Source organism: Simochromis diagramma, unplaced genomic scaffold, assembly GCF_900408965.1.
Source record: "Simochromis diagramma unplaced genomic scaffold, fSimDia1.1 OVJJ01000802.1, whole genome shotgun sequence".
Classification (NCBI taxonomy): domain Eukaryota; kingdom Metazoa; phylum Chordata; class Actinopteri; order Cichliformes; family Cichlidae; genus Simochromis; species Simochromis diagramma.
Window position 1 is genome coordinate 11279407 of NW_024387492.1, and position 27617 is coordinate 11307023.

General features: G+C 42.5%; 1 protein-coding gene across 1 annotated transcript in view; it reads right to left on the reverse strand.

Annotated features, from left to right (window-relative positions):
- Positions 1-27617, reverse strand: part of utrn (utrophin) — a 190828-nt gene that overhangs the window by 105486 nt on the left and 57725 nt on the right. Inside the window, 12 exon segments of the mRNA XM_040017758.1 lie at positions 21246-21435; positions 21571-21725; positions 22628-22836; positions 22945-23062; positions 23172-23389; positions 23879-23999; positions 24240-24341; positions 24449-24601; positions 24932-25081; positions 25531-25666; positions 25950-26125; positions 27060-27210. Coding sequence (XP_039873692.1) covers positions 21246-21435; positions 21571-21725; positions 22628-22836; positions 22945-23062; positions 23172-23389; positions 23879-23999; positions 24240-24341; positions 24449-24601; positions 24932-25081; positions 25531-25666; positions 25950-26125; positions 27060-27210 — 1879 coding nt within the window.

Sequence of the window (27617 nt, forward strand, 5' to 3'; positions counted from 1 at the left end):
GATCAACAAGCGCCAACCAGCACCTCCAGCGTTAGAGCAATTTATCAATTCAGTCTGCTTTGTGACAAAGTAGAAAGTCTGGCACAGCTGCTGTGTCTGCACGTCTAGATGCTCAGTGTGTGTGTGTGTGTGTGCAGGCGTTAGTTAATTAAAGTGAACTAGTGAACTGAGCAATTAGGTGATGAGTGACATATTTATGGAAAGGTTAAAGCCTCTAAGTTGATTTACTTCCTGCCTCGGGGCCAAGCACGCCAGTCCAAGTTTATAAATGGAAACAAACCAGCGCAGACAAGAGGAAAAGTTATAGTGTCACAGTTTTCTACCAAGGTGTATAAAAGAAAAGGAAGGGGTTGAAAAAAAGAACAAGAAATGAAAAAAGTACACAGAGATGAAATTGAGAAAAACTACGCCGTCTATGATAACAGTGTGCTGAAATTGGAGAACAGAAGTGAATAATACCCACAAAACCTGTGGAAAAAACCTCGTTATTCCACAGACAATGCCGAAAGCCATCTTCCATTACGGAGACCATCTGTGCCCAATTCAGTCACTTAAAACATTCGGTTTCCTGAAGCAATTCAGCAACACGGCACATCACCTCAATATCTTCCATTCTACTGGGAAAATATCAAACTATGGTTGGAGCCATCCAGTCAGACTAGCAACAGTTTTATATGATGAAATGGCACCGAGGCAACAATGTAGCCAACAATGCCCGAGAGAGCTTCAGCTGGACGTTATTAGATATTCGATACGAATTCACATCTGACTACTTTGTAAATGATTGTCGCTAAGCTGTGATTATTTTATAACTCTTGTATTATTGGATTATTGTAACAGACACACAAATACCATCAGAGACGGTCAGGGTTTGAGCCTCTACTCAGTCGGGCTGGTTCATCTTCTTGGGCATATTCGCACAGCTTTGAGGAAGAGCAGGGACAACTACTGAAGCCAGATACAATTACTCTAATGCATGCCATTTAGTGGAAGATAGTTTTATCATAATTGAAGCCATTAAAATATCTGAACCAGTGGTTTGAATATACAATGAACAGCCTCCTCACACCAGACTACAAATGAGTATAAACGTTGTCTCTTTTATCGAAAACACTTTACTGGCACCGTGGCTCTTTTTCGTCACCTGATTGACATTTGTCATCTAAATGGAAACTTTCTCATCATTTTTAAGCTCATAAATCACTTAACCTAGATTGACTTTATACATTCAGGTCACTTCTTTCCTGAGCATTATTGCCTCCCACATCGTGACTCACAGATATCTCTGAGTGCTTCTGCTGCTCGGGACCGGCTGGCTAAGCCAATAATGAGAAGGACTGTTTAAACAATAGAGCAGTGTACAAATCAAGGATGTTTGTGATTGTGATGTTCTTTTGTTATACAAAAAGGAAATTACTTAGGTAATTAGGAAGAGGAGTATACAAACATGTGCCCTCCCAAAGGGACAGGTGAACAGGGTGAGTTTGTGTCATAATGCACCGGCGAGGTGGCGAGAGGCTCAGCTCGAGTCGCAGCAGTTTTCTGCGGTCGGCCTCGCTCTCTGTCGTCTGCAACCTTTAAAGCGGGCCGTCTCTGGCACTTCTTTAGCTGTGACCAAACTACCAAAGCCCATCTCTGCTGCATGTGTAGGGAAGGGAGAAATGACATTTCATGTTCCTTCATTACATTTCTTTTTCATTTCCTCTCACCCGTCTGTGCACTGGACCCCTTTTCTCCTCGAACGATCTGCCACTGACACTGTCATGGCAACCAGAATTTGGAGATCACGCTTGCTAGCTATATAGGATTGTACTAAGTGAAACCCACAGGATTATTGGAATGGAAAGGGGCAGACACCCAGAGTGAGCTACCCTTTTAAAAAAAGTGGAGAAATTTGGATCAGGTCAACAGTCGGGTTTCTGCACCTTCCACAGTCACATGGATCTTAAATAGTGTGTTGAGGTAAAGAGAGACTTGATTCTATCAGAAAAAGCTTCTTTACAGGTGGCGAGTTTCTCCTAACATCTGAGTCATGACCTCAAATCTGAGATGAGTGGCCAAATTTGGTGTACAGAAAGAACAACAATGCCAGTCTTAGCATTTGAAGGAAAAAAGTCTATAACCAAAAAGTGGAGAGTCCCAGGTATTTAAACCCAAGTGGGAGTCGTCCCTTAGAAGGTGGTCGTTGACCCACTATTAATCATGTGTGTCATCACGTGAGCCAAGCCTGCAGGTGTGAGCCAAGGTGTGAAAGCTGTGGGTCATTACCAACAGATGTTTCAGCTGAAACTACTGTGAGACCTTACCTCACTATAGTGTGACCTACTGAGGTCACCTGACGCAAGATGCGAGTAGGGGGTTGAAGTGCCTGGGAAGGGATCTTAAGACAGCAGTGTAGCTGGGCTGACAGTGTCGTGAGCCGCCCCCTCTGTTCAAAGATTGTTCAGAGAACTAGATGGCTTCTTTTACTCCTCTTTCAAATCATCTGTCTTCTCAGTCCAAAATCTGAACATCAGAATCCTCGAATGAGTGACCTTTATTCTTTAAGTGCAGATGTACAGCTATCTCACGCTATCCTTAACATCCTCCTGTGTCACACAAGCCATCACCCTCTCTGCCCATGCTTTTTTTCCTTTTCCCCTCATCCTTCGCACACAGTAATAGTACCAAGGCTACTTCTTTGAGCATATTCCTCTAGGATTTACATGGATAGCAGTGGGTACATTCAACCGCGGTAAAACCTCAAGCAGAGCCAAAGCACGGTGGAAGAACTCCATCTGGCCTGGAAACACTTCCTCCAAGAGGAGCTGAAGGGCATGGTTGGAGAGAAAGACATTTGACCTACTTCACTTTTTTTGCTAGGGGGAGCAAAAGACTCGACTAAACCACTCATGCACAAAACAAGCAAACAAATATGGAAATATAAAAATATGTAAACACTTGGAAAGATTGCAAAGCTCCAAAATAGAGTTAGTTGATAAGACAGAAGGAGAAAGGCAGCACTTGAATGAAGTGCATATCCGCAGAGAGCAAAACGGCTAAGCATGGGCAAAAAAATATCAGCTCGATTCCCAAAGCATGCACTCTCAGAACCGTCCAGGGTTGTGCCTATGCCGACCTGGAGACTGTACGTTTCCCATGCTGTGTAAAGTTAGTAGTAAGTACAGCTAAACTGCAGGACAAGAGAAAAACAACAGGCATGGAAAGAAATATGTCGCAGGCAGCAACACTCAAATGAAACTGTTTGAACATAACACCTTGGAGGATTTCTAAGAGGTCTGCATAAGTGAAGAGGTTCAGTTAAACTACGGGGTGAAATTAAGTGCGTTTGGGCATGTGATACAGAAGGTGACATTCAAGCTTCACCCAGTAATAATAATAATAATATATGAAAATGTGAGTCTTAGTCCTCCCTCAAAGTACATTTTAGCATTTTTCCTTGATTTATTTATGGAATATACTACTTCCTAAAAGGTTTCCAGATGCTACACTTTGGTAGGTGGCCACAAATCTTTCCATATCTGTTGAAGGTGTTTTTGTTTTAATTACTTTTAATCTGCCAGTAGTACAGAAGCATGGCTGCTGCTACTTATTTTACCACAATTTATATGTAAAGTTATTCAAAATATACAATACTTTATCTCCTGGAGATTAAGGGTGAGGCTTTCATGAATCTGATGCATCCTGAGTGATAATTTTCTTAACCTCTACCTAACCACGAGCACTACTGCTTGATTCATGCTGCCACTTTTGCCTCAGTTGAGTGACAGCCAAAATTACTCTTTGTAATTCAACTCAAGCGGCTTTATTGGCTTCACAATATTGCGAAGGCATCAGAATATGCAATAAAGAACAACAACAACAACGATATTAATGTATTATATAACAGGAAAACTGATTTATGCATTAATAATTTACAGTGTTTAAAGCACATCATGTGCCCTTGTGTGTCATTCAGTATCTCTCAGATTGCAGCATGTTTGTACAAACTGGGCATCAAGGTCTGCCCCACCTCCTTACCCAAGAAGCATTTTTAATTGCATGTAATAACTCATAATAAACCCTGCCTTTCATACGGATCACCCCTGCTGAAGTAGGAAGCCTGCTGCATTTACAGTTTTTAGGCAGTGTCTACAATTGTGAATAAAAAGTAGACACAGTTGATACACAAATCAAATCAAATCACTTTTATTGTCACATCACATGTGCAGGTACATTGGTACAGCACATGTGAGTGAAATTCTTGTGTGCGAGCTTCACAAGCAACAGAGTTGTGCACAGGCACAAAGGTTGAGGTTAAAAAGGTGATTAATGGATGTAGTCATATGCAGTTAAGGTAGTATGTGTATGAGTGTGCGTTTTATGACCCGCTCTTCCTCTCTGAGCTGCGTATCTATCTCTGTGTGAGGGGGACATTTAGCAGCGGGGTGCAGGGCCATCCAAACTGAGTTATGATCACACGCAGACAGTACGGACTGAAGCGAGACAGTCAGACGGCGGTGATGTCAGAGAGAAGGTCAACGGGAGGAAAGACAGTAGACTCAAAAGGATCAAGCGCACTTGACAATTGGCCTGTCAATCATGTAGTTGCCATAGTGCTGTCTGGGAGGGTGGGGCCTAAAACGAGCTATAAATAGAGCAAAGCAAGCTGGGAAGAGGACAGAGGACAATTATGATACATCAGCCGGGGGTAGTGAGGGGTGTTCTTGCGCGTGTGCGCGTGTGTTGTGATTGTGTGTGCACGAGCACTTTTCATACAGTGTTTAGTGGTAATTACTGGTCTCTCTCAGGGATGAAAAAACATCACTCCAAAATTAAATCTTGATGAACTACAACAAATCGTCAAACCTGAGGGCACAAACAGATTACAAACACACACACACACAACTTAAAAATGCACAGGAGTGAAAACTTTGTCTCTGTGGTAACCAAAACCACAATTTTAACGCAAATTCTCTTCCTATATGCTCTAGGGATGCACCCATTCTGAATAACGCAATACTGGGCCAATACCAACACCAATGTTTAAAACTAAATTTCAGCTGAGAGCCAATACAGATTATTTTGGCTTGTTTTATTGGTGGAGGAGAGGGCCATTGGGTCATTTATTCGCCCCTTTGGCCAAGGACACCAAGTAATCTGCCAGTACAAAACTGATGAAACACAACATGGTCCAATGGCATGGGTAAATACTAAATTATTTACAGATATATCATTTGGGGCAGGGGAGGGGCTGATATCTGATATTATCCCGCCTATCCAAAAACAGACTAACCTTAGAGTGGCTTCAGACACTAAAATTAGATCTATCCAAAGTTCAACTTAGGCTAAATTCTCAATATCCCCATAGATAATCTTTGATTTTAGGTGTACACAGAGCATTGCTTTGTATTCAGACAGCTTCATCATTTCAGGAAATGACCCACCCCACACTTTTTTTGGCAGATTCGCCTCTATTGTATCGAGCATACTGGGGGTTTTCAAGGGCACAACAGAGCGAGTCTCAGAGAGATGATCTAATTACTGTCATTAGCGACATCTAATTGGAGCTTTAAAATTAAAAGATTAGCCCAGGCGCTAACTCTGCTAACCTATTTTAGTGTTTGAAAGCGCAAGAAGAGAGGTGGAAAAGCAGGAGAGGTACAATGGGAAAGAGTACACATGCTTAGGAGCTCCAAAATGAATTGGATGTGGGGTATATCATTTGCCCACTTAACCTCATAAATAAACTCACAGAGGCCGTGAGATGCAGAGGAAACTGTGCGTCTGGCCCTGCAGTCCCTCTTCTACCCTTTCAGCCCCCACCCCACTTCGCTAATTAACAATTGTTTTAATCCCCCTTTAATTCTGCAGACAACTGCACACATCTGTGTGTGCGCGCTACATGCTGAGGGTCCCTCACAACATTCACCAGATTAGTCGAGCTACCCTCCGCCAAGCGTCGCCCGCAGCGACCAAAGGTAATTGCTTTTTAATTAAGCCTCCGGCGCTAATCCCAATGATATTTAGCAGGCACGAATTGGCACACACACACACACACACACACACACACACACACACACACACACACACACACACACTGACAAGGGGGACCGGCTAAAAGAGGGAGACGTTCAACAAGACATACTTGGCTGTAAACTGGACAAATGTGTAATAGGCTTTGTTGGCATTTCTCTTTTGTCCACAGTGGGAAGCAAGGCAGCCAGTGAAAATGAAGTCACTCATGTACTGAGGCAATAAATGAATTCTCACCCCCCTGCCCAATCTGAGAATATCCTTTAGGCTGAAAACGAGTACTCGGGTCGATTCTGAACTCTCTCTCTCTCTCAGTCTGTCCGTGTGTGTGCGTGTTTGTGTGTGCGATCGTCTCTCCGGTGACCCTGAAATAAGCCCTGCAAACCCCAGAGATGGAAAAGGCAATCGCACACTTCTATCGACCCTTTCTTCTTCAATCCCTTCTCCTCCTTTCAGGCACTGGTCTCTCTTTTCCCATCTTTGCACCCTTTTTCCATTTCCAGGTTCCTACTTGCTCTTGTCACCATATCCAACTTTTCCCAGCTTCCATCGTCCCGGTGTCATGTTTAGATAGCTCTTTCCTCACTTCAATTTCGTCCTTCTTACAAAAAATAAAACATACTTGGCAGCCATCTTTTCTCTCATGACATGTTTTTCTTCCTCTTCTGCTTTTTGAGTCAAACCTTTTTTTGTAACTTTACTTTTCAGAAAGGGCAGACTTCTCTCCCCAAGGAACAAAAAAGTCCCCTCTTCTCACACATTTCTGCTCTAACTGTGAAATATACTGAACCAGTGAACACCCACACTTGCAGCACTGTAGTACATCTAATTTGATTCCTTGTCTCACCTAACGGCTCTGGATTTTCTTTGATGTCTGCGGTCCGACGTGTGAAGGCACCACTGAGATGGAGTTAAAGCTTACGTCGAGCTGTCTTTCACAAACATTTTCATTGCTCATGCTGATCCGCTCCCGTCATCTCTGATCCCTCTCTCAACTTTCTCGAGTATCACATGGTTCCGTCTCGTGTCTAATCTTTTAACCATGTAGTACGGAGAGGACATTTCTAATTTAAGAAGAGTTTTACCTTTCAAAAGCTTGTCAGAGCAGAAACTGCACGCCAACAGTGAGAGCTCCTCTGGGCAAACTTAAGACTTTACAAAAACTCTGCTCAACACTTCTGTGACGTGATTGTGACTACCCATCAAACTCCTTCCCCCCCCCCCATAGTGGCATTTGACTCTAGCAGGCTGTTCCTGCCTGCAGATTACAGACTATATATAGCTTGATTTATCTTTAATCTCCTGTGATATAACAGTGAAAACCATTTTCAGCTCCTCTTTGTGTTATCTCTGAGAGGATGCTCAATGCTCCATTTCCTTCATCGCAGTACCTTCTACACTGGGGCTAATTTCTTTTCCTCTTGTCTTTCCCACTTTTTCTTCCACTGCTATTTTCTTGGGGTTCTTGTTTTTTTTAACATCCACTCCTTTTTTTATTTAGGCCACTGAAAGCCCCAAGTCAGGGACATTCAGACAAAATAACACAGGTGAAGTAAACATCCGCTGATTTAACCAATTGGAAAAATGTTAAGATGAGCTACCTGGATGATAAACTTTGAGGCGAATCATATATGACATCCACGCGAGTATAGTTTCAGTGTTGGAAACTCGCAGAATGCAAGTATCTGGTTTGTAAAGGGTGCATGAATGAAGGCTCAAGTAGCATCTAGTAAGCCATCTAAGAGTTGAGGAAGATGGGCAGAATGTTTTTGGAGGATGGGAGGGAAAAGACGGAAAGCATGAATGATTTAGAAGCGGCGTGCAAAGAGCAGATGATGGCATAAATAGAAAGAGGGCGAGGTGAGCCGGTGCATATGCTGCATATTATGGTGATATTAGGAAAATTGCTACTGAGTGAAATGGTGATAGTAGATCAAGAAGAAAGGGAATAAAGTGTGTCTTTGTATTTCTCTGCTAAAAATAATTTGTAGTTCCATCTAAGTGTTTTCCCCCCTTTTTTGAGTGGTTGTACAAAAAGCCTAAAAGACAGGTGAATAGATCAATTAAATGTTTATCTCTACAGCAAGGACAAGATTCGGAGAAAGAATGGCACCAAGACAAAGACGCTTGCTCATGCGTGAATGTTTCACCTTTCAAAAGAGATTTCTAGAAGTGATAAATCACTGCAAATGCACACCGTGTTTTTGATAGATGTTTTAAAAAAAATAAAATAATGATGAAATACAAAATCTTTTGGGCTCAGAGCACTGGAAATAAAACACAGAGGCGTTGAAACGTAGCAGGAACAGACGTTATCGTGGAGCAAATGTTCCACTCCTTCTTAAAGAATTAATTATCTTTGACAAGAGAGGGAAACTGTCCGAAGGTAGAAGAGATTCACAGAGGAGAAAGAATGAGAACTGGAGCTGATGCAGGTAAACAGGGGGGGGGGGGGGGGAAATAGGAGGGAAGGGTCAAAGAGGAGAGAAGTAACAGAGGGTAGTGAGAACAGGATCAATCGATACACTTTCTAATCTGTTGAATACTAATTGGCTCAATCACCTTCTGATTATTCTGACCTTATGTTATCAGCACATTTGTATAAACACAATCTCTTCTTCAATTTGAAACTGTGGTATTTGTCAGCACCACAAAAAGGTGCAGGCGCTCACATATACACACTGAGAGAAAACAAAATATGGACTGTGAGTCAGCACTGTTTGTGTGCTCACCATAGATATTGGCAAGGTGGGACTCTGGCAAGGTGCAGAGCGCAGGCCTTGTCCCCGCAGATTGATTGTCAGCACAAGAATAGAAGGAACAGCAAAGGAAAAATGATTGCATGCTTCATTTTATTTCCCGCACTTAGGGTGCCCCCTGGATCGCGCCCCGACTCAGTCGGGCAAGCGGTACATGAGACAGTGAAAGGATGATAAGAGAGAGCTGGAAGGTCATAGGGACCTCTAGATGGCAACAAAAATGACTGCCTCCTCACTGCCTTCAGGTCAATATTTCCCTTTTTTCCCCTCTCTTACGGGTTAGTTTCTACAAATCTTTAAGCACTTTAAGCACGTATTGGGAGATTGCCATGCCATAAGGGAGAGCAACGAAAAGGCAAAAACCTTGAGATCTCTATCTCTCCCTCTGCTTGCCGTGATTCGGCTCAGGCCATTTTTGGGCCGGCCATAGATCACGGTGTCAGGTGGGCTAGTGAGTTTTGGCCAAGTCTGCTGTCTGAAAACAAACATGTCCTCCAGTAAACCTGAGTACTGGACCTCCGATCTATCACATCATCTACTTTCTTAATAGCTGGACAGACAGGTGGGGGGGGGGAAAAGACTGTAGAAACATTAGATCAAATTTGTATCAAGACTGTAAAATGTGATTTTGTTAAACTGGGAAAAATATGATCAAGTTGTTAGTAACTTTGACACTAAAATGTAATGTTAGTTCAGATTTTTCTGTTATATGTCACATGGTTATGTCATTGTTCTGTGCTTGGTGTGTTTAATTTATTGACTTTTAACTGGGCTTTGATGCTTTTGTATCAGTGATTCCTTTTAATACTTATGCATGCCACGGCAAAAATGATGGGTCCAAGTACTCATGCTAACTAATGTGCATTGTCCCTTTAGGACTTACACAATACCTAACTACCTCTCTCTCTGTTTGTATACAGACCTTTTAAGAGTGAATTTTGTAGGTGCTTCTCATGGTTAAGCTATTTTTCCTCCCGTTTCCAACCTCAGTGCAAAGATGCAGTCATCACAAGAGAAAAACAACTCCTTTGAAAACTGATCACGACAGTTAACCAGTACACAGTTACAGAGGTAATTGCGCACATCTCTCCATCAATATCTTTCCCTTTCTTCCTTGTTATTTACTGTGGATATCACATGTTGAAGTGCTGGGTGAATACAGAGCTTTCCAGCACCATAAAGTATACGTGATGACAAACTACACAGGCATTAGCAGCTTTAGCTTGGTGTTAGGAAGTGCCTGAAAGCCACTAATGGAAGTGCACAAACACAAACCGGACACACGCGTGCATTACTGGCTCGATAAATGGGTTTACTGGATGTGCGAGAGACAAAATGGGATGTAGACAAAGGGAGGAGAAAGGCGAGGAGGTTGAGGGTCCCCCCCCCCTCCTTTCTCTGTTTATATTTGAAGCAAATATAGTATATTGTGGATTCCATCTAATCCTGGGATGTTGATTTTCAATCTCAAGACCAGTTTTTCTGTCCTCTTCGTCTCATCTTATCATAATGGAACGGTCACTTTCTGCCGTAATGGCAATCGAGAAAAGGAGAGCAGCTTAACTCGGGGCTGTATCAGTGATTTAAGTGCTATTTCACCTCAGTCCACTCCCAATAGAAAGTCCATCTGTGGTGATTTACATGTAATGTTGATTGGGAGAGAAAAACCCATCTTCATTTTCTTTTATTGTCCCTGCTCGTTCCCAATACGGTCTTGATGAATTTAAATGACCTGCATTTATGAATCTGTTACCACATAAATCTCCCGCCTGTGACTCATCACTCACAGAGGAGCTGAGGAGTGAGTGAGTGTGTGAGTGTGTGGGTATGCTTGTATTTTAAATGTGTTCATCCACATATGTGTTGGAGAACTGAATGCATGAGTGTCCGTAAGCTAACTGTGTCTAAGGATGCATGAAAAAAAATAAAGAAATAAATTATCCACAATCTGAGCGTGCGCCAGGTTACTGGGGGGAGAGGATTGTGGGGGGTGGGGTGTAATCTGACTGCACCTGAGGCTCTAACTGCTAATGCTAACACTTGCTAATAACCCATAGGACCCCTGTGGAGCTCAAGGACAGGGAGGTCAGACAGCTGGGCTCCATGCCCACGCCTGAGTCACCTGTCCTGGGGTAGCAGTGAGCCAGGAGCAAAGGTGGATCGAGTGTGGAGCCCAAAGGCCAAAGCATTTGCCAGAGAAACAGAGACAGACAAGGCATGACTGCACATTATTGCTGCTTTAGGGCTGTTTCTAAAGTAGGCTTTGGTTTAACACAGACACACGCACACACGAAATAGCAGCCAAAGCTACAGTAATGAGAGTAGGAGGACGCTCCTCTGGAGAGAGGTGGGCCCTTCACCCAATTCTCAGCTAGAGATTACACACGGAGAGACAGAGCGCAGCAAAAGTGAGGAGATGAAATGAGCCACAAGGGCCCCTCTGTATGCCTCACTATAAATGAACCAGGCATGCCACTCAGAGCTTCTATTCACCAGTAAACTATATGTCACATGCTTGCAAGCAATTTTCAAGAGAGAACGCTACAGAGCGAGAGCGCCAGGTGAAAGGCCGGTCAAGAGGAACAATCGGGATGCAGCGAAGCTCGCATTTACATTTAAGGCATTTAGCCGATGTTTTTAATGAGTACAGAATGAATGCATCGAATGCAGCCTCAGGGGAACGCCGTATAGATTAAAGAAAATTTCTCAGAGCATACAACCTCATTAAATGTTATTGCTTTGAACTGGAAAAGATAATTTACTCTCCAAATAACAGATGAAATTTTAAAAACGTTAAATGGCTGCCGCTTGCAAACACCGCTAAGCTCGCTATTATACATCAAAATAACTGGTGCTCTGCATAAACCCAAAAGCTCCCAGAAAAATATGATTAACAGATAAAAAGATATGACTCGGTACATTTCATACTCTTCCCATCCATCACAGCACGGTGAGTCAGTGGTCACCGTGCCCTGCACTGGTACTCTGTTAGAGGTAGTGAGGACAAACATGATGCAAGTCCGTGCTTTTCAAGAGGTAAGCTTGATATTGCCGTCTAATTGGTTTTCCAAGGGTAAAAAGCAGCCTTTGTGACAGTGAGTCAGACGAAAACACGAACTGTTGACTTGAGTTAGTGTGTTGAAATTGAAAGTGTTGGCGGGATTTATTTTTCTTACGATTTTAAGAGTGGTACGAAAACATAAGAACATGTTCTTCAGGAAACTAAGGAATACAATATATGAAATCAGTTATTTCCTCTGAGAATAATTAGAAATGTTAAAATTATTCAATTTAAATGAACCAGCTCCCATTATTTTTGCACTTAATAACGCGTGTCAGACGATAAACAGGCCGTGGTCTGCCTCCAAAAAAGAAAGAATGACCAGAGCCGGAGGGTGAGCCCATTTCGAATCTATCATCAGGATGTCATTGTTCCACTCTGCCGGCCAGTGAGCGCACCCCAGGGAGGCAGGACTACCCTGGCATTACAGTCCCCCAAGGGAAGGCCAAACGAAGCTGGAATGACTGATGCAACCCAGGGGAGGGTAATCGGCTGTGGAATGACTGATTCCTCCCACTGTCCGGTACAGACACAATCCAGCGAAGGTCTGGCCCCTTAAGGGTGCTTAATGGAGCCAAAAGAGCAAATCAACTCAAGAGGGGTAGAGTTGCTACCACAGATCTAGTTTTAATTGTTTTTGCCAAGAACTGTTTAAAAACAAACAAACATAAGTCAAGCATCTGCAAGATAAGCTGAGAAAGAGCAGGAAATAAATGCCTAATCCCAAATGCCTAATGCTCTGTTTATCACTCTCCCATAATTTTTTTATTTTTTAACAAGGTCTAATCCTTGAGTCGTCACTATTGCTTTTTGTTTCTTGTTTTGTTCCCAGAGAAACAAGACAGGCTAGAAAAAAAAAACAGGGAAAAAATACATATAAATAGACTTTCTCGTGATAATTTTTGGCTTTTCTTCTGTAGAGACAAAAAAATAAATAAATAAATAAATAACCACACACTTGGTGAGTAGAAAAAAAAAGGCAAAAACATGCAGTCCTAAAGCGTAACGAATTTTCAGGATGGATTAAACTGAGCCACCACATGTTTGTCGAGCCATGATTGAAGCTGGAAACTAATCCAAAACTGTTCTGATGCATTAGTCTGTCGCTCTCCAACAGTCACACACGCACAGTACTGTCAAATCTCAACAGCTGCTCTCCCCTCTCCACCCCCACCCTTACCCTCTGAGCGAGAGCAGGTCAGTGATGTGCAGCGCAAGAGAGACGGCAATGAAGATCAGCGATCAATAATGATCAACAGGGGTACAAAATGACATCGAGTCCGGTGCACATCAGCGGTCGTTTTCTCTCAAGTAAAATCAATAAAGCTGACTTTGATTTTCTTTTTTTAACCAAATACACTCTCCTCATGTTTCTCTTATGCGCTTTTCGAATGAATGTGTGTGTGGCGCCAACCTGTTAACCGGTGTGTGTCGTGTCAACGTAATGAGATCAGCTAAAAACTTTAATCAAGAGATCGAATTAAATTAGGTTACAGAACAGCGTCCCATCACTCCCACCTGTCACAATGTCTCTGAAAATCCCAAACAAGCAAAAATAGTTGTGTACCAAAAACAAATACAACACACTCTTCACCACAATCCCTGTGTATGCCTGCACTCACTTTAAAAGCTGACAAAAAGACAAAGCGTGCACACACAACCTCACTCTACGGCAGGGACGCACAGTTTGAATTCTTCTTTGATATGTGAAAGAAGTGCCAAAAGTTCCTAAAGCTGCTGATGTATATATGCACATATATATTTAAAACGACAGGCTGTGGAGGTGACTGGAGTCCTCAAAACAACTTCAGCAGGAACTGAATGTCTTGACAACCGAATGACTCATGAATAAAAAGGCCAAAAATAGAGGAGAAGCTATGGATGAGGCAAAGACGGGCAACTTGGTGATAAACTCCAGATTTCTGAAAAGCAAGAGCATTTACACTGGGGGTGGGGGAAATACACATACACATGTGCAGCAAAAACTTTATGGCTGCTTGCTGACAGGGATGCACAAACCGAGCATCTGATAAATATAGACTCCAAACAAATCCCAAAGAATCAAAAAATAATCATTTAAATGACACATACGAGTGCAATCGTAAAAGTTTAAAAAGAAAATCCAATTAAATTAGGAAAAGAAAAATAGAAAAAAGAAAAACATGAACTCTCTGCTCTCCAGCTCCGTGTCTCCACGTACCTTGCAGAGTTTCTGGTAGCGCGGCGAGGAGATGGCCATCCTCTGGAGCCTGTGTAAGAAGACCACCACTTTCTGGAGGGAGGTCCGGACCATGGCCATCATCTTAAGACTGCTACAAGTCTGCAGCAGCCTGCTCCTGGTCCGCATGCTAGCACTGCCCTACCCCGCTCATATTGTTCTCCCTCTCCCTCTCCCTCTCCAGCCGACCAGACCCCAGCCAAGCTGACGTGATGCGCACACACACATGTACACACAGAGAGAGAGAGAGAAGGGGAAAAAAAAAAAACCCACACACACTCACTCACTCGCAGGCGTACTCAGCTCAGCATGCACCCACGTTTCGTCACATACACGCACGCACACACAATAAACATAGTGAGCGCAGCCTCAGTTTGTTTTCTCCCCCCCTCTCTCTCTCTCTCTCTCTTTATAAACAGTCACTCACACAGCTCTTAGCATGCACTCACACATGCGCGCGATGATGCAAAAGAGCCGGACAAGACGAGACACTCACTTTCTCCTCCACGCGGACATTCACACGCGCACCTCGACCGCAGAGCCAGAAGAGAATCAAACAAATCACTCGTGACGGCACCCTGCAGAGTCAAGAGAGTGACAGAGAAGAGGGAAATGATGAAGAAGAAGAAGAAGAAACAAAGAAGAAGAAAAAGATAAACGGGGAGAGAAAGAGCGCAAAGTGCTGGCAGAGATGAGAGGGAAGGGAGAGAGGACGGCACGAGTTGCACTGGACGAGAAGAGAAGCTGTCCGTACGCGGCTTACTTTTTACTGCTGCCGATCCGGAGAGGAGAAAGAGAGGGAAGGAGTGACAAAGAGAGAGAGAGCAGGAGAGAGAGAGAGAGAGAGAGCGCGCGAAAGAGAGAGAGAGCAAAATAGAGTGAGAGACTAAGAAAGAGGGAGACGGATGAAAGGCACCACTGAGGGAAGACAAACAATGCATCTGTTGTGAAGGTTGAATGACATTATGCCAGGCAAGAAACAAATCAATGAGCGAGAGACAATCAGACGAGAGAGAGAGAGAGCGACAGAGAGAGATAGAGATTGTGCAAGAACTTGGAGGACAAATGAGAACCACACACACACAATAGAGATATAGAGAAGGAGGGGTTATTTCAGGCATCCAGGATTCTGGGAAGTAGCGGTCCCATTCATTTTCTGCACTGGCAATCTTAGCTGGAGCACTTCCACGGCTTACGTGCCCGTGAAGCTGGTGGCTGACTCATGAATGTTAAACATGAGTAGTCAAAAACATATTTTTCATTTTGATGACAAAAAGAAAAATACATCTTTGCACATGTGCAGAGGTCAAAAAGGAGTCTTTAAGTAAGAACTGTAGTATCGCAGCTCGAATGTGTGACGTGAGCGCCAAGAAGTCTGTGTCGGTTCACAGTCATCCGTGTCATGGTAGTCGAGTGCTTGATAGACTCTGCTGTACACCTACAGGAGAGAGGGCATTCTGTCAAGGATGCCAGTGTTCACATTCTGGACCGAGAAGACAGATAGTTTGGAAGGAGTAAAGGAGGCCATCTACATCCGCTGTGATCGACCATTGTTGAACAGAGGTGATGGCTTACAGCACCAGCTACCAGCCACCTTGAGTCAGCAGTCTTCAATCCCCCATTCTCACCTTGCCTTATGATGGTGGGTGGGGCTACATCTTACAGAGGTTTCACACCTCACACCACTACACAACCCCCACATTACCTCGGGCTCTGTCAGTTGCTTAAAACTGAAGAAGCAAGACATCCTCACTTGTCAAGCACTCGAGACCAAGAAGGCTGGTACCATTCATAGTTGCAGACAACACTGTTGAGTGCTTGTTCTTAAGTGTTACTGATGCTCTGTAGTAGGGCTGTTCGATATAACGATATATATCGGTGACGATATAAAAACGTCTATCGTTTCATTTTACGCTACCGTTTGTTTCGTGGTGTGGCAAAATAAACTGTTTACGGCAATATTTTTTCATCCTTTTGATGGTCACTGTAGTGGCTATATTAATTTCTTCTTTCTCTCTTTCTCTTATATTTAATATAACCACACTACGGACGGACAAGCGCCTGTTTTTATGCGTTGTGGTTAGCAACAATGACGGTAACACCATCGCGTGTCCGCTTGTTTATGTTCCACATAAACCTTTCACAATAAAGCTCAAGATCCACTTGAGACTTTTCAAAATAAACTGAATCACGTGAAAGAGCAGATTATTTACAGATGAGAAGTAAAAAAGAGCCGCCAGGTGCTAAAAAATAAACCTTAGACTCAAACGTTAGAACAGGCTTTTCCCCGCAGCACGCCGTGTAATAAATACTCACAAAGAAAACGGCGGCCGTTACAACTTGTGTCTAAAAATGTATAGTTTCATGCATCGGTTAAAACACTCGACTCCAGGTACATGACGCCCAGCTGGAAACGCTTCACGCAAGACGAGCTGCTCGAGATTCACAGAATTTAAAGAAAATGTTACATTTTTGTGATTTATATCGTTATCGGGACGATAGAATTCTTATATTGGGATATGAGATTTTGGTCATATCGCACAGCCCTACTCTGTAGTGCAGTCAGGTGGATACAGCAAATCTGAGAACACATAGGATTGCATGAACCCAAAAACAATGCTTCTAGAGATACAATAATGCACCATACAGGTTAAAGGTCAATTCTGAATGCCTTCAAACTACACTGAGCCAATTTGTTACTACACCTACGCAACTTCTTCTTAATGCAATTTGCGACAGACTTTTTTCTCCATTAGGGTAGCTGACAACCATTGGTAAGTTTTTTTATTAAAGAAAAAAAGGTTTGTTGAGAAACTTTAGTTTCAGACAGTAATTTTCAATGCAAAATAAATAACAGTCTACTTTTTTTAGCTCTAGTTCTCCTCTTCCATTAAGGAAGCCATTTTTGTTGTCTCAGTTTCAGACACCTGAGATATGATCGTGGAACAAATTACATCAGGAAATGCCAAATGCACTTAAAATCTCCCGAAAAAGCCATTAAGTGACTGTTTTTGATTTAGTTTTTATCTGCGGTGCCAAACGCAGGCTGCATCAGACCAGACTTCTGTCATTACCCATGTGGTGTCTCCTCCTGGCTTCCTTGCTGTCTCTTTGCTGCCGCTTATCTAATAAAACCACTAGCAGTCCAAAAAAAATTAAGTATTTAAAACTAAAAGGCCAAAAACTACAGTACACCTACCAAAAACAGAAAATTATGTTTTTCGGTGTTTACAACTGATATCTTTAAAAAGCCAAATATGTTACAGAAAAATATTTCCAGACACAAACAAGTGTGTGGGAGAGATACAGTGCATGTGTCTTTAATTAAGAGCCATGTTTTTGTCGCCAAAAATACTATTTTTTAAGCGATTAACTGAGAAGAAAAGAGGGAGGACATGCTGGTAAACTGCAGATAAAACCAAAAAAATGAGGAAAATAAAAAGTGGGTGGAAAGCAGAGCATCAGAAGAGAAGGTAGGAGGGCAAGGTCAAAAATAAAAGATAAAAGGCTTTTAAGTATCTTTTATCAGTGCAGAAAACAGCTGAATGTTTAGAGAATGTATCTGCTGGAGGCACCAGGCAGCAGAGAGATGACATTTAGAGAAGAAAAAGAGCAGAGAAAAGCAGCCGCTCACTTCCTCCTGAACTCCTAACCACGCTGTATAACAAAGTATAAACCATAGAGTGAATATTTTAACCCTTTTCGTGCCCTCTGCTAATGTTTGAATTTCATTTAAAGTGATGAAAAACACCCTTCTTTCTCCAAACCACAAGACAAGAGGCACTAATTTGAATTGAGGATGAAAACCCAAGACCAGCCGCCTCTCCATCATTTTTTTTTAAAGATGTGACACAAATTGACGCACAAAAACAAAAACTGTTTTGTTTTGTTTTTTGGTCCCTGATTAAGTTTATTTAAATGACAGTAACTTGACAGTGGAAAGGAAGAAAAAGATGCAGCCAACTACAGTAATCATCATTCACCAACAGGCACACACACACACACACACACACACACACACACACACACACACACACACAGTTGACACAAACGCACACAATGAGAGATGGCATGATGAGCTCACTGAAGAGCTGTGTTTAGACAAGGTTTAACTGGCTACAGCATCCATTTCAGTCATTCCACAGAGTATTGACTCTGCTTCACAGGGGAATTACAAGAGACACTCAGTGTTTTGTTGGCTCTGGGTTAATAAAACTATGAACCATTTTTCAAAGAAAGAGGTTGTAGAAAGCATGTGCGACTCATCTGCTTACACCACAGTACAATCATGCACAAACCCACATAAATCTAAAGCCCACAGCTAAACATGCACAAGGCAAGCGAGATATAAGCAGATCATCAGGCTGTGTACATCTTTGCACCTTCATGATGGAATAAATCTGCACATTATTCCACCAAATGTGCAGATTTGTGACGTAAACAAGTGACTTCCTGTATGCTCCAGTAAGACATTATGCAATTACATAACATGAAATTATTCACAGTGTGGTAATTATCCCTTTGAAGTTCCTGTCTCCACTGGACCAGTGCAAATTAATGAGAGGGAGTTTGTTATAAAAAGGCACAATTTATAGAATTAAATGTCCAGAAAATTAACTATTGAAAATATAGTGCATGTAGATAAAATAATACAAAGTTACATATATCTCTATAATGGCTCATGCACAGCCTGCCTTCCAGTGCCAAGATAATGAAAGCGTACTGAACTGGATCAAAATTTATTTTTGTAATTAATTACCGACGCTTCAAAATGTAGTCAGGCGACCTTATTTTCTGCAAAGTTTTAGTGTCTGTTGATTAAAAAATAAATAAAACTGGTACTTCTTCCACTCAGTGAAGCAAAAACTATTTAAGAAATTGTAAATTCTTAAAAAAAAAACAACAACAGAAAAATAAATAAATAAATAAATAAAACAAGGACTTTTTTTTTTTTTTTTTTAATAGTGGCTGAGCCGAGTAAAGACATCAGATATCTGCTTGTGATTATGGGGAATCTGTAGTAAAGGGACAAGATTTCTGGCATAAAGTTTGCTCTACTGAGCAAACCTGAAACAATAGCTGTCATCTGACAACGATTAAGCTTTAATTAGCTTTTTTCTTTTCGTAACCAATGACCAATGAAGAGAACAGGAATTTTTGAACTGGAAATCCATTATTCTTTATCCCCCGATTTCCTGGCTACATTGGAAGCCCACAAAAATCCGCAGGAGACTAACCAGACTGATCACATAATTCCCCAATTTATCAGACAGTCACGATCAATTCTAATCCAACTCGGCAAGAGAACAAACAAGTTTGTTTCCCAGTATGTTGATTCCTGTGGCCATGACTGTCATTACTGCATCACACGCAACAGCATCAGTTGTTTTTCGGTCTTATGTCATTAAGCCTCACATTTTCATGAAATATCAGTTAATGCACCAATTTGTATTTGTCACTGAGGCTGACCAGTCACCAACTGCGGGCTTAACATGAAAACAGCAGTGAGAATGACAACCGCCTGCGGCTACAAATTGTCATTAAAGTAACTAAGCACCGAACAGTGGCAGAGCAGTCATTGTGACCTAATGAAAGGATTTGTGGGGAACAACACTCAGTAAAGCCACAACATCAAAGGCTTGAAGCCTGTCTGTGTTATGTAAACCCACTTTCTGGGCGAGGACCATCCATCAATCTCGACTCCAACTGGTAATGAAATGACAAAAGATGATAAAGACAGGCGGCGGGCGATAACAAATTAGGAAAGCTACACCAATATGTTTGCTCTTAAGCACAAACATAACGGAGTCAGGTGGAAACTACCCTTAGTTACTATTTTAACACATTTACTGAACTCACTACAGTAGGTTGATAGGTGGTTGCTAGGCAACACGATGACATTACAATACATGTATAAGTTAAGGTTTGTGAAAATAAACTTGTCCAATGCTTTTCTAAAGTGTTCTTGGTGCAAAATGCTACAAATGGCTAATTTTAGCCCATTGGTTGGTGGTTGCTAGGTTGCAACATGATAATGTGCTAAAACGTAATATAGCTGATAACCTTCAGAGCCCTAAGATCTACCTTTGTGCCAATTTTGGCATCCCAACTCATCGTATAAGAGGAGTTTATACAGACAGTTTCTGGTGTTCTAGTAAGACACACGACCTTTGCAGGACTAAATTGTAATAATATGCAGGACGTAAGTTTGAAAAGGTTTATATAATGATGGATTATGTTCAATACAACAAATATAGATGACTGTAATGGGCAGGTAAATGTGATAATAGCATTCATTTAAAAAAAAAAAAAAAAAAAAAAAAAAGAAGGATAATAGCATTCATTACTTCCAAATCCAGCAAAGGCTCAGCAAACGGGTTACAAAAGTCTGTGACCATCAGATTCGCATCAAGTTGATGAATCAGAAATCTTTGCAGCCATTCATGCAGTGATTCAGCGTCATTTTTCTCTATAACCTTGGCCTCTTTTTAAATGATCGGAAAATGGAAGCGGGAGTGATGGCAATGTAGCGTTCAAGACAAGAAAACACAGAATTATTATTGGACTGGTGATTTCGATTCTGAAAGATGGATGACACTGCAGCGCTTTTTCAGGGACAAGGAGTTCCTCTGAAAAAGCAATGAGATTGTTAAAACGTCGCTCAATGTAGAAGCCAAAAGAGATGACCACAAGACATTTTTAAAAACACCTTTTCAACTTCAGCAAGAAGTAAAAAAATAAATAAATAAATAAAAGAAAGAAGATTAGCGCCTGTTATATCTGCTGGAAGGCTGAGGTGAGGTGATTTTGGGATTAAATCATTACATAAAGCATAGGATGATGTGCGTCAACTGATCCTGGAGGGAACATCTGGGTAAATGACAAGCAAGCTGGGGGCAAACACACACACACACACACACACACACACACACACACACACACACACACACAGGATTCGTAAGCGGGACAGAACAAGGAGATCACTGAGCTACGTTCAAGGTGTAAAAGCATTCACACGCCCTCTGTGTGCCCTCTGATTCACACACCTTTAACCAGCAGCATACACACACCCCAGCCCCTGTTCGGTAGCTGAAGGATGCGTTAATGAAGGATGACAGTGAGATAATAGGCTGGCACCTGTGCATATATTCCTCACATACTCGCGGTTTCTCTATCAATTTACGGCCCCTACCTCCAGTTGTCGCCTCAGCTCCTTCGCGTGGGCGGAGTCCTGCGACACATCTTCCCTCTGGGAGGCATCAGCGAGAACGTTGACCGTAGTCTCAGCCTCCTGGAGCCATTTGAGGAAAGACTCGAGCTCCCTGAGAGACACTTGCACGCCCTTCAGGTCACTGTCCAGCTGCGTGTGACGGTCATTGGCCCTGTCCATTAATATGATTGAGACAAACGCATAGCTATATATGAGATATAGCAATAACTTCAGAAACATTTAATACTGTTAAAGGGTATCTGCCTTGAAGCACAGTGAGAGGGTGAGCGGGCCAATTTGTATGCACCTATTGTTGAGGCTGTTCCAGGCAGCATTGTGTTTATCTGCGACCTCTTTGATCCTCCTGGTGTCATCGGTAGAATACTCTCGTAAAAGGTGATTGGACAACTCGTTGAAGGCTGCGACTGTAGCTTGGCCTCGGCCCAGAGCTTGGAGAAACTCCTGTAAAACAATGCAGCGCTTTGATATTCGTGACACTGGACTGCGAGTCTGAGGATGTGACAGATGTGAGTCAGCGTGAATACTGTAAGTCACTGTGAAGGGCATTGTTTATCATTATTGGAGTTATCCATCTTCCTGTGCCGTTTGCTGTATACTGTTGTGGCCTGGTATATGAAAAACTGCCGTGTGAGGATATTAATGACTCATTCTCTAAGCTGAAAAAAGAAATATTAAACTAACAACAAAAAAACAACAACATGCACACACACACACAAATTTGTTATTCTGCTGCTCGGCTCTTTGACATTGTTTGTTTAACCTCTGCTTAATGAAGCATGTTACATTAGATCCTGGTGATTAAGACTCCAAATTCAGCATTTGGAAGTAAGTCATCCATATAAGACTGCTGGGCTCCTTTTCTTTTAACAAAAAAAAGTGTACTTCACTATTTTAAATACATAATTACTCATTATTACAAGACCACACACCAGGAGCAAACAGCCGTGTATACAGCATCTTGGATTCTGTTAAACTCAGTTGCCCTCTAGTGTTCGGTCCCTGTAATCTGTCAGAAGAGGCAGGATTTGGTGCCAGAAATCATTGGCCAAGACATCATCTCAAATTAAAATGATGGATGATGTGGGTGTACGAACGTTATTAAAGTTCAAAGTGATACTTCAGAGAGGTGATTTATTCATTCTCGCCTTGTATAAACTTACACGACTGTATAAAGGACCTCTAATATGTTATAAAGTTCGCTTTGATCCATTTTTTTTCCTCTCTGTGAGGAATATGAGTAGACAAGCTTGCTACAGAATCACAGTAAATGACCTCAAGAGGACAGATGAGGCGTACTGAGGTCACAGAGAGAAAGTTTAGCAGTGTTTTTTTTCCACACTAACCTTATTGTCTTTAAGCTGTTCAGTCAGGGGATCTCTGGACTGACGCTGAAGAAGGTTATGGAAACGTCCTTCGTGGTGCCCAATAAGGCCCATCAACTCCTTCCTCTGCTCCTCCCACTGGTTGCTGTGTCCAATCATATTATCCAGCTGCTGGAGCCGTGCCTCGACACCATGCTGAGTGCTGTCCCACTGGCTGCGCACCTTCTCCACTAAAGCCAGAGACAGATGTGGTTATATGGACAAACAAAGGCTAAAGCACAACATACATATTTGCTACTATTTTTTATTTTTTTTCCCCCTGACAACTTTTTTCTTACATTTCGCAGTAATGGATGTGCGAACATCAAGGTTGGAGGTTTTGTTTTTGATGTTCTGCGCCAGTGTGAAAATGTCCTCTAGCTGAGGGTGACGCTGCTCCAGGTCATTCTTTGTCACCTGTCAAGTGAAGAAACATACAAGGAAAGTTTAGTGAAAGTTCAGTTTAAAAAAAAAATGAATCACACGCATAAAAAATACAACAAAAAAAACCCAACCAATTTCTCACCTGAAGACGTCCCATAGTGGTCCTGATCTCCTGCGTGTCCCCCACAGTGACAATATTAGACTTGAGCATCTGGGTGATGAGGACTAGCCAGTCTGCAAGCTCAGTGGCAGTCTCGTTAAGATCAGTGGGCGCCACGGTGTCCGGTGTGTGCGGGGTTTGGTGGTGTGGGTCCTCGCTCACCAAGCTGGCCATCTGCACGGCTGAAGGGACGGCAGACACTGAAGCAGGGGCGGGGGGGAGGAAAAGAAAAAAAAGGAAGAAAACTTGATCGAAGCAAGGTTTGACATATAGAGCTCCTTTAAAAGGAAATGATGCAACAAACATTAAAGATGTTAGCAGGAGGGAGGTGGTGTTGTCAAAAGGCTCTCAGAGGATAGTAGCACCACACCAAATCATGACGAACGAGCCATCGGGGACTGTTTTAGTTTGCTACAACCTTTGCCGCTCACCTCTTACTTGTTATTTTTAATCAAGCATTTCATGCTCCAGATTAAGGCAGGACAAAGGGGAATTGCAAATTTAAGAACTTATTACTTATTTTTGTCATGCCCTGTAATGATCCACAAGCATCTCATTTTTAAATACTTCACTGGGGCAAGTTTTGGATGCCTTCTTCCTTATGCCCTTGATGCACCATAAAAACAGAGGCAGCGATACATAAAGAGAAATAATTGCGTTTCTTGGATTTTTTTTTTTTTTTTTTTTACCCAGCTGCTGGTGTTGGACTACATGTTGGTGATGTGTCCATGGAGACAGAGGTGGCTCGAGAGATTCCCTCAGCCGGCCATCCAAGGCTTTCCAGTCAGCTGCCAGCTGCTCAACCTTAACCTATACACATGATAGCGCATAAGGAGACACACACACAAACATATATATATAGACTTAGTACAAAATAATAGCATTAGAAATGGTGTGTAACCAGATAAAGAGCTAATTAAACTAAGAAATTACAGGAAATTGTATCTTTTTGGCCCAAAGTGAGGCAGCAGCACTTCAACAGTGCAATAATGTGTAATTATATACCACAATCACTAGTACTTTGTTATTAAATTATATTACTATGGAAACCTTTTCTTGAGGCAACAGCTGCTGTCGTCTCTGCAGCTCTATTGAATGAGCTAACAGGTCCTCCAGCTCCTTCTTTCTGTCCTTCATGGAAGCCTCCAGATCCTACAGTGTATTTAAAAATCATATAAGAGAACAGGCCTGCATAGAATTGATGGATTTTCAGTGAGCACCAGTGTATTAGTTTTCTGAGTTCTGTTTAGTCCACCTACCAGTGCCTGGCCAGGATTCAGGCCGCGGGTCGTGACAGTCTGGTGCGTGATGACGGCCCAGTCAGTCAGTCTGTTCATCCTGTCTTGAAACTGGGCGTGACTTTGCAGGTTGGTCTCCACTTCACCCACTTTGTCCAACAACTCATTGGTCACCTGCAGGAGTGGTAGAATCAGGGATGAAGCAGCAGATGAAAGGGAACTCAACGTTTCACACCAACCACTTTGACTACAAGGCTAAGAAGCCAGCTATAGCTACTGCTAGCCCTCAGCCTCCTGGTAGATGCACCTATGGTATAAAATTGAAATTTCTAGGTGATTTTCAGAAAAGTTGACTATGAGGTCGAGGTCCCAGAGATTCAAACCCGCTCAAGATTTTTAGTAGATGGACATATGGTATTAATTTCAAAATCCTACATCGCCTCATTTGAGGTTCTGCATTCACAAACTTGGGTGTGCATGCCGCCCGCTCGGTTTGTTTCATACCTTGCTCCAGTTGAGGTTTATGCCTCTGAGTTTGGCAACATGCTGTTCTCTGTTCTGCGGGCTAACACTGGGACTGGACAGGATCTGAGGAGCGTGCTTGTTAAGCCAGCCAAGACGCTCGTTCTGTAAATCCATTTCCTCAGCAAGGGCCTGCAAGGAAAGATGCACCGAGGCTTAATTTCACCGTGTGATTGAAAATGAGAGATAAAGTCAAAGGAATGGGAAACAAAGAAGCAAACTCCTGTTGCACAGAGATATGCAGTGTGAATGATTCTACTCTGCAGTGTATTTCCATAAGGTACAAGTCTGAGTTTGAGGGCTTGGAGGATGTAAACAGGAATATTAAAAACAGGAAGTGTCAGTGCTCTTTCTGTTTACGTTTGCTGGGTGAGACTGGTTCTGCTTGTGACTAACTGAGACACTCTGAGCAACTTGTGCTCACAGTATAGCATAGAGGGGAAAGAAGAACAAAGGACAACACAACACAGTCAGAGCTGACCATAAAAATAGCACTTCCCCAGCAGCTCCTGAGCAGGAATAGAAATCTCTGAGCTCCCATGAATCAGACTAACTCGAGCATGTTTTGAGTTTTGTTTTACCTTCAGTTCTTTGAGATTTCTGTCAGTGGCAGTGACAGGCAGGGAGCTAACAGCGTTTTCTGCCTGCTCAAGCCACACAGCGAGCTCCTCGCGCCTCCTCACCAGCTCTGACAGGGCCGGATCCCCTCCAGCCAACCTACACACACACACACACCTTAGATTAGGATCTCCATTTCCTCCAGGTTGCAGGCCTGGTCCTAAAAATTTACATTTAAATTGCTGTTATAGGCTGACTGACCGCATTGATAACGTTAACCTGACAAACACTGATAAAGAAACAGACTGATGGTAATGGAGAATGAGCACCAACCTCTATGCTACATTGTATTCTAGAACTAAGATGTTATATGTCAACACACAAGAATGTCAAACTCCAAATCCTCAATCTTTCCCCCTCTTTTGTACAAGGTCATTTTTACCTCCGCTGTCTGTCTAGGACTTGGCGGTTTACCGCTCTCCAACGTCGACCCAGAGTTTCCAGCTTCTCTTCAAGCAGGGGCCCATCAGGAGAGGAGAGCTTGCCAATTATCTGCTCTCCAGTGTGGTTGAGTCCAACCAGGACGGGCTTATGACTGGCAATGCCTTCTTCCAACTCCTAAAATGCATGCCGAACAAAGGAAGAGACAAAAGGAGAAAAAGAAAGGGGGGGAAAAAGGCTTCAGTCAAACAGCATAATCTGATCTACTAGTGCTCAAATCCCGAGCTCAGGTCCATCTCTCCAGGCAAATCTCTTATTGACACATAGGCATGATTTGTAGCGAGTCACGACTTAAGCTGCCAAATCTCTGTTTCCACCGAGAGAGATTTAACCTGCCAAGACAGACTCGTAAAGTAGAGTGAGTGATTGTAAAGTCCGCTAAAGGGTGACTCAGCTAATTGATCTCTCAATTCCCATCCACTTGATCCCTCGTCTCATTCTCAGTGTCTGTGAAAACGTAAAAAAGACAGACGCACTGGACTGCGGCTCGAGCTTTTGCAAATCACGCCGATAAAGGTGTTAATGGCACCGGCGCCGTCAGCGATAATGCAACAGCTTCAGAGAATTTAATTCCCCTTGGAAATGAAATTACCGCTTTAGCAATCAAACAAAGCGAAATTTAAGTCCCCTTCTAATCTTACTCTTCAGTTCACTTCTCTCCATTTCCACTCTGCATAATGAACAGTCAGATGTGTGGTGTATTTATTAGATACAGTATAGCACCCATTTTCCCCTGGGGGAGCCAAATGCAATTATCTTCTGTCTAACACGTCGAACCATCAAGCTGCCTATAGCGTGAACATATTACTACAGCATCCTTGGGAGTTAATAATCTTGATTTAAACTTGTAAGCACATGCTGATGATGTGATATTGCCAAATTAATCTAATTAGTCTCCATAACAATAAAAGAAAGAGACCTGACAGGCCTTTTGTCACAAAAAATACATATTTATTCTGTCTCTGGGGTAAAGAAACCAAAACAGATTAGGAGAGAAAAAACAAAACAGAAAATCTTAACACAGACCAACGATTCACCACCCTCCACTGACCTCTTGGTATTGTCGTGCAGATTCCAGGTCCAGCTGTCCATCAGGGCTAACGCTCTCAGACAGCAGGTTTTCTGTGTCAGTCAGCCACTGACTGATGTCTTTCAAGTCACAGTGAAACTGCCCCCACTCCTCTACAGCACGGTCGAAACTCCTGCAGCACAAAAAGGAAACACACATGCATCAAAGCTGAAATCTGGAGATAATCTGTAAAAAGAGGAAGGACACACCGACAATCTGTCCAACTTTCTGCCGTCGCTTCAGACCCTTTTAACACAGCTGAACTCAAAAGTGTGGTGCACAGCAAAGGCTCTGTGAAGCACTGGGCTATAAATTATATAAATGTAATACATCACCAATAAAACAGTCATATTGTGTATATCACTAACATCGATGTTATCTCTATGGCTGTAAATCCTCTCGATTGTGACTCAAACTGTCATTTCCGCTGCCACTTTTATTGAGAACAGTAGCCAAACTGAGTGAAGTGTTTTCAGCTGTATTAATACCATAAAATCACTGTGATCCAATTCCCATTCCTTTGACTTTATCTCTCATTTT